The sequence below is a fragment of the Triticum aestivum genome, chromosome 1B (assembly GCF_018294505.1).
Source record: "Triticum aestivum cultivar Chinese Spring chromosome 1B, IWGSC CS RefSeq v2.1, whole genome shotgun sequence".
In the NCBI taxonomy this organism is placed as follows: domain Eukaryota; kingdom Viridiplantae; phylum Streptophyta; class Magnoliopsida; order Poales; family Poaceae; genus Triticum; species Triticum aestivum.
This window is the reverse complement of record NC_057795.1, coordinates 191,196,631-191,204,454: the sequence shown is the minus strand read 5'-3', so window position 1 is coordinate 191,204,454 and position 7,824 is coordinate 191,196,631. Positions and strand designations below refer to the sequence as shown.

General features: G+C 47.9%; 1 protein-coding gene across 1 annotated transcript; it reads right to left on the bottom strand.

Moving 5' to 3' along the window:
- Window positions 1-5,974: 5,974 nt before the first annotated feature.
- LOC123115098 (embryogenesis-like protein) lies at window positions 5,975-6,715 on the bottom strand. The gene has a single exon (XM_044536366.1). It carries the CDS (start codon window positions 6,637-6,639, stop codon window positions 6,229-6,231), a length of 411 nt encoding a protein of 136 aa, XP_044392301.1. The 5' UTR covers window positions 6,640-6,715; the 3' UTR covers window positions 5,975-6,228.
- Between the last annotated feature and the right edge of the window lie 1,109 nt (window positions 6,716-7,824).

Here is a 7,824-nt window from a genome sequence, read left to right as displayed (position 1 = left end):
TTTGTTGCAGCGAGCTGGGATGCTTAAGTGCAAACCGACGACTACACCCATGTCTACCACTGATAAGCTCAATGCTGTTGATGGTGTGCTTCTTTCTTCTTCTGATGCGACAGAGTACAGGAGTATTGTTGGTGGGCTCCAGTACTTGACGATCACGCGACCAGACATTTCCTATGATGTTAACCGAGTCCGCCAGTATCTGCAGTCACCCCATGACACTCATTGATCTGCTGTTAAGCGGATTTTGCGCTATATTCGTTTCACGGTGGCTCATGGTTTGCATATTCGGCCGTCTGACTCTGGTTGTCTTTCAGCATATTCTGATGCAGACTGGGCTGGCAATCCGGATGACAGGCGATCCACGGGGGGTTATGCTGTCTTCTTTGGCTCTAACCTGATTGCCTGGAGTGCTCGGAAACAGGCTACTGTCTCGCGTAGCAGTACTGAGGCTGAGTATAAGGCTGTGGCCAATGCCACATCAGAGATCATCTGGGTACAGTCCTTGCTTCAGGAGTTAAGTATACCCCAATCACAGCCTCCTGTTCTTTGGTGTGATAACATCGGTGCTACATACCTTTCTGCAAATCCGGTATTCCATGCCCGAACGAAACACATTGAAGTTGACTATCACTTTGTGCGTGAACGTGTCTCTCAGAAGCAACTACAGATCAAGTTTATTTCTTCCAAGGATCAACTTGCTGACATCTTCACCAAGCCATTGCCTTTGCCACAGTTTGAGACTTGCAGGCGCAATCTTACCCTTCTAGATTCATTAGAAAGTGGCTAAGATTGAGGGAGGGTGTTAGACTGTATTTACATGTGTATATTGTAACGTTGTATACCACCTCATTATATATATATATATGTGATAGGCCACCCCTAAAGGGTTGTGCCGGTTCCCCCCAAAGCCTATTGTCTTACATCCACCGGTGACGGCTAGGTCGCGAACTTCGACGAGGAGTAGGGCATGGGAGACGGTGGCGTCTCGTGTCCCATGTGGGTCAATCCATGTCCCATATCCTACTCTTCCTGGTCGATGACCGAACCTTCACTTCGCGGGATTCGCGGCCATCGGAAATGGACACAGAAGGGAACAACAAGGACTTGGAGGACGGGTTCGGCGAAGATTTAAACTATATTAGGGTCTGGATGCTTTTGTTTAATGAAATATGTTGAAAACGTAATGAATGTGGTCCGGTTTAAATGAAAATCATTCAATTTTGCATGAAATTCATATGATTTGTTCGTATCTGGTTTAAAAGGTATACGGACATGATTGGATGGTCGGTTCTCATATCACTGCACGCGGACTCATCCGCGGACAAATACAATGTTCGTTTTGGGGATCCGTGTTGGAGATGCCCTTAAATTCTTCCATGGCACTTGCTGCTTTATCCAATGACTCTGAGTCGTTCTGCTTATGGCCGCCTAGTTGCAGAATTAAGAGGCTCATGTTGCATCGGGAGTTTATTCCATCTAAGCTTCGAGGAGAGCAAAATAGCTTGGTAGAGAGCAAATATCCCATCTATTTGAAGCGTCAGAAAGAATGAGGACGCATAGACTCAAAATTGAGGAGCATCGGGCGACAAATGAATGGATAGCCGAGGATAATGGTTCATCGTGCTAGGTCGGAACGCCATGGATCCAGTGGCGTGAGCATTTCAGGAGGAGACACGAATGGCAATCATACGTTTTAGGGCCACCGGAGCAAAGGGAATGGCAATCATACGTTCTAGTGCTGCCGGAGCAAAGGAAGGTGCAGACGGCAGAGGAGGGAACGGTTCACCCGCTGAAGTGAAAGGGGGCGACGCACACACCCACAACATGAGATTTGTACATGTCATCGTCAAATGTTATTTCCTTCATTCTATTTTAAAGTGACTCAACTTTGTACTAACTTTACACTAAAACTAATACAAAGTTGAGTCACTTTGAGACGGATCGAGCATTTTTCTTGCATCTTGTTAAGAATTATGTACTCACTTCTTTACGAAGGGAGTATGTAGGTATCTGTGCAGGAGCGTGGAGGAAGCGGAGGCAATGCAGATCCTGACTGGCTTGACAGAGCTCACGGTAATAAGGTCCAGTCATTATAGAAACCGACTAGGCAAACCTGGCTACAGAGTTGCAGCATGATGTTTTACCTCGGTCGGTGATACTTGTTGACATCAAAGAAATGGCGGAAAATTGCTCCTCTAGTGCGTCAGGGCTATCAGCAGGGATTGCAATAGGCTGGCGCACGGACCAGCTGCACATGCTAGAACTGTTAGAGATCAGATCATGTTGAAAGACGTCTCAGCCCAGCTTCAGGATGTTCTATGTAATGATCGCATGATATTGAGTTTTATTTTTTATTTTTTGCGGGTGCATGTCGTTGAGTTTGTAATGAGTGTTTTTATCCCTAAAAAAGGTTATGTAATAATACATGATTGCCTTCAGAATGGTGTGATAGAAAGTTTGATTTTGGAGGCAAGAAGGGGAGGGGGGGATGCTGAGATATAGTTTGCACGTCGCGCAGTTTGGTTCGTGAGTTCTACTGTTGTTTGCTGCGGGGATGCTAGGGCGGCGGCCCTGGATATGTGGGGCGTGGTCTCTTGTTTGGTGACGATGGCGGCCGCGAGCGGATCTGGTCTACGGCTGAGTTTTGGTAGTCGGTGTCTTCCGGCGTGTTCGGGGGGTCCTCATGCCTCGCTGTGTCTTTGTGGAGTCGGAGCTGCGGAGGAAGAGCCACTGTGGTAACGATGGCACAGGATTGGTGTTCGGTTGTCGGGGCCTGGTCGACGCAAGCTCAGCGCTTTTCTCCTACTTGGTTCACGGCTCAAGTTGGAGTTGTCTGGTCTTCGCGCGGGTGGTCGACTGTTTGGCATGGGCCAACATGGGTGCCAACGTCTGTTGCGGCGAGGGCTTCGTTGGTGGTCATCGAAGGTGAAGTCGGAGTCGCTGGCTCGAGGAGGAGTGATGACGATGACGCTGGATGACAACCTCGACAATGCTTCTTCTTTCGACGGCATGTGTCTTCGTGTGGGTGGCCAGGTTGGCCGTTGTGGCCCTGTGTGGGTTGTAGTGACGGTTTTCATCCAATTTTCTGCAAATTAACCGGACAACTCTACTTCTTCTTTATTAATAATGAGATGAGGCAAAGCTTTTGCCTCCGTTTCGGAAAAAAATAAGTTTGCACGTCGCCGGACCAACCTCCAAATGCATATGCATATGCATATGCATATGGAGCACGCTCTCTATGCAATATGTCAGGCTGTAGATATCTTGACTTTGCACACTCCATATGCAATCGACCTCCTAGAGTTGCACTCCATATGCAAATATGACGACGTGCTCATATGCCGACTGCATACATGGTGGCTACTAGAGTTGATGTAAGGCTGGCTTCCACAGTGACGACATGAAGCTCGCTGGCTGGATCATGGCGCAGGAATACTAGGCTGGCTTCCACAAGGAAGACAAGGCGAGAGTGACAGCGGCAACAAGAATACTAGCATAGATTTAAGTGAGAAAACTAAGCTGTCTAAAACATTCAGTGCAGGTCCTCAGCTACCGTCATCTGAAAATGGACCTTTTGAGGAATGGACTGCCCTCAAATTCATCATCCAGATCAAAAAAGTTATTAAGGCGAAGGATAGCATAAGATTCAAGTGACCCGAAGTTGCAGCATACACGCCCAGATTACTTGCAACACTGAAATTTTGTCACAGTGGGCATATCAAAGTGTAGTAGATCAAATCATTTCCATGGAGCAAAAGCTCACAAGTGTAGGTCAGATCAAGAAGACCCTGCTTTGATGCTCAAGCTTGATGTGGAAAAGGCTTTTAATAGTCTCAGTGGGAATTCCTCCTAGCAGTACTGTCGGCCAAAGGGTTTGAAAATATTACTCACCAGCCAGGGCTCCGCCAAGGAGATCCATTGTCCCCTGTCCTGTTTGTGCTGGTAATGGATACTCCTGCGGCCATGCTCAAGACTGCCGAAGAACCTGCGGCATTTACCTCTCTTGGTCCCAATATCCCCAGGATTAGGGCCTCTTTCTATGCCGATGATATGATCCGTTTCATTGGTCCGCACGCCTCTGACATTCATGCTACGAAGATCATTCTTGATATCTTTGGTTATGCCTCAGGACCAACTATGCAAAGAGCTCCATTTGTCCTATTCGATGTGACAACATTGACGTCTCACAGTTTGACTGCGGAGCTGAACTGTTCGCTAAAGGAGTTCCCATGCCAAAGAGCTCCATTTGTCTTATCCGATGTGACAACATTGACGTCTCACAGTTTGACTGCGGAGCTGAACTGTTCGCTCAAGGAGTTCCCATGCACCTACTTGGGCATGACCCCCCCCCCCCCCCCCCCCCCCCAATTTGGCTGGTGAGGAAGTTTGAAAAGGATTGCAGGGGTTTTCTTTGGGCTAACAGGAGCGAGACGTCTAATGCTAGGTGACTGGTGAACTGGAAACAGCTCTGTCTCATGGTAGGTCTCTGGTGTGCACTTCTGGCGGGTTGGGTATTCCGAACCTTCTCCTAAAGAGTGATGCACTTCGTTATCGTTGGCTATGGCTGTCTTGGATGGACAGCTCGAGGCCGTGGATAGGGCTGCCTTTCCCTGTGAATGCTGCCGTCAAGTCCCTTTTGTGGCTTCCATCAGATTCAACATTGGTGATGGTGCGGCAACCCAATTCTGAACGGATCCTTGGTTAAATAAAATAAGTTTCAGCATAAAATACACAGAGCTGTTTCGTCAATGCACGTATCGTAGGATCACAATTAAAGATGCCTTGGCACAGGACAAATGGCTGCGTCACTTCAAGGCTGATCTGACTGCAGCTTCCTTACTCCAGTTCTCGGGGATGTGGAACAATCTCCATCAGTTTCAGCTTACCCCCAGCCAGCCGGGCTCATTGACATGGCTCTGGACTGCTAATGGCACCTACAGTGCTAGCTCGGCCTATGCTCTGCACTTCTCAGCTTGTATCAAGCCACCTTTTGCCAAGATGGCCTGGAATTCTGATGCTCCACCCAAATGTCAATTGTTCACTTGGCTAGCTTGGCAAGGCCGGTGCTGAACTGCGGATAACCTTGCCCGCCGTGGCTGGGACCATGACCCCAGGTGCTTGATGTGCTTAACTGCTGTTGAACCCTCGCTGCATCTTTTTACGATCTGTCCTTTTGCTTCAGAGCTATGGCATCTAGTATTGGACAAGTTGCAGCAACCGGCTAGTCTCATTCCGGCAAAACCTGATGGTACTCGGACTGCTTGGTGCGACCCTAGCTCCTTGGGTCTCACTCAAGATGCAGCCAAGTCCCGGAGATCGATCGTGGCGCTCGTGTGGTGGTCAATCTGGAAAGAAAGGAATGAATGTGTCTTCAGGCATCACTCATGCTCAGTCACCACTTTGTTCCGGAAACTCCCGATGGAGGCTCAGATGTGGACTGAGGCTGGCCAGATGTGTGTCCTACTGCTTGCCGGCCATCCTCGTGAGCCTGATTAAATGCAAGATTGCATGTTTCCCCCTTTGTTTTGTTTTCTTTTCTCCTTCTTTGGGAGCATTTCACTCAGGTTTAGTGCCTGGGCTGTAAAACTCTGTTCCTATCCTATCTATTTGCAATGAAAGCAGTGTAAACTGCCTTTCGTCAGAAAAGATGTCATCAAAAGCTGCCAGTTTTCCCGAGCATTACTACAAATAGTAAATGATAGTTGCATCTTAAAGCCCTCTTATCTATCATAGCAGCATTGCGCCAGTCGCATTATGCTTCATTCATTCACCACGCACCTACAGATCTGAAGTTAACATGACTAACCTATCTCCATGGCTCCTTGTTCAATTTTTTTCAAGGAGAAATTATCAAGCAAGGCATATGCAAATGTGACCATCTTTTTAAACTGTTGACCTCAATTAATATCACAATTGGCACAGGAACAAATTATAGGCTTCGCTCTTCTAACTTAATACTGAGGCTTCATCAATCGAGAATGAACATAAATACCAATTTTGCCCGTACAAATTGTATGCTACCAATTTGCATCAGCATGGACAATTAGCTCCAGATGTAATCTCCCACAACAGGAACAAAATGCAGCCTTAATTTTATTTCCCAATCAGAATATCGAGGAACTATTTTAGGAACATATACTAACTAAAACAAAGATCGCCAAGATTTGCTCCCAAAAGAAAAAATCTCTGACCTCGATGCGCTCATCAAAGAACGGCCTGGAGCAACCACTACTCCTCGAGCTGCTTGAGCTCGGCCTTGAGCTGCTCCATCTTGAGCCCCATGGACCGGCGGAGCGCGTCGGCGTCTGCGGGAGGGACCCGCGCGAGCAGCGCGTCGAAGGCGCCAAGGGCCTCACCGGCGGCGTCGCGCGCACAGGCGGCCTCCTCGTTGAAGTACACCGTCTCTTTGCTGTCCATGGCAGCCTCGATCTCCTCCCGCGCTTCGGCGAACTTGCGGTTCACCTCGTCGACGTCCTTGCCGTAGTCAGTCGAGAAGGCGCGGCGTTGTGCAGGGAGGATGAGGCCCCGCGGAGAAAGCGGCAGGGGAGGTCTGACGTTCGTCAGGGGTTGCCGAGCGGCGGCGGTGGGGCGGAGGAGATAGGCGGCGGCGCGGAGGAGGACGCGAGGGTTTCGGTGCATCCTCGCTTGCGGGGGTAGTTTCTCTTTCTCCTTCTCCTTCCCCTTCCCTGTCGGTGTTTAGGGCATCTTCAACGCTATACATCAACCCAAATTACAAGTGCCACGGGTCTTGTTTTAGTCACCCGGTTATTTTATGACAATTACTGTAAGTTTCTGTCAAAAATAAACTAAAGCACAGAAGTTGTCATGCTTAGCATCTAAAGTTGTCATCTTCACGCTCGCAAAACTTTCCATCCAAAATGATTGGAGTTGCCATGTGCTCGTACCTGACGCTCTTAAGAGAATTGGTCATCCAACACGATGCATCAAATAAAAATGGACAAAATAATTTCATTAATATTGTACATAGCAAAAGTTAAGGGTCTATATCCACGTCGAGCGTTGTTGGGGATATAACCCCATGATATGACCCGCCTAGTTGGGCCGGGTTATCCAAGAGGTGACAGATAAGCAAGACTCAACATGGCCCGTGACGTTCAAAGACCTCAAAGCCGGTAGGGCGGCTTACGAAATGGTCTGGGTTAGGGCTCAGTACTTGAAGACCGTGACTCATAGCTCAGAAGTATAAGTCGCCGCATAGAGTCTCCTTACTCAGGAAGCAAGATAAATAGGGAACATACTAAGTCACGGATTGTAATACGACCCGGGTTCTGTTGTAAGCTCAGGCCTTGACCTGTAAAGGGGAGCCCCAGAGGCAAAAAGACTAGGTTACAAGCACTCGAGTACTAGGTTAGCCAAGTTGCAACCTTGTAATCGAGATCATCATCATCAATATCAATCAAGGAGTAGGCTTTTACCTCCACTGTGAGGGGTCGAACCTAGGTAAACCCTTGTCTCTCGATTCCAATCAACCCCGTTCAAGCAATCACCTAGCGGTGATGGCCTCATGACTAAATCCTTTCAGAGGACATCTGCCGTGACAAAACCACAACAGTTAGCGCCCTCTGTGGGGCTATCGCTCGGTGTTGTTGAGTTCATGGAGGGAGCTCTCCCAGGGATCGAGGGATATGTGATACGTCTCCAACATATCTATATTTTTCTTATTGTTTCATGTTGTTATATTATCATTCTTGGATGTTTTATATTTATTTTTAGTAACTTTATATCATTTTTGGGACTAACCTATTGACATAGTGCCCAATGCCAGTTGTTGTTTTTTGCTTGTTTTTTACTTAATAGAATATC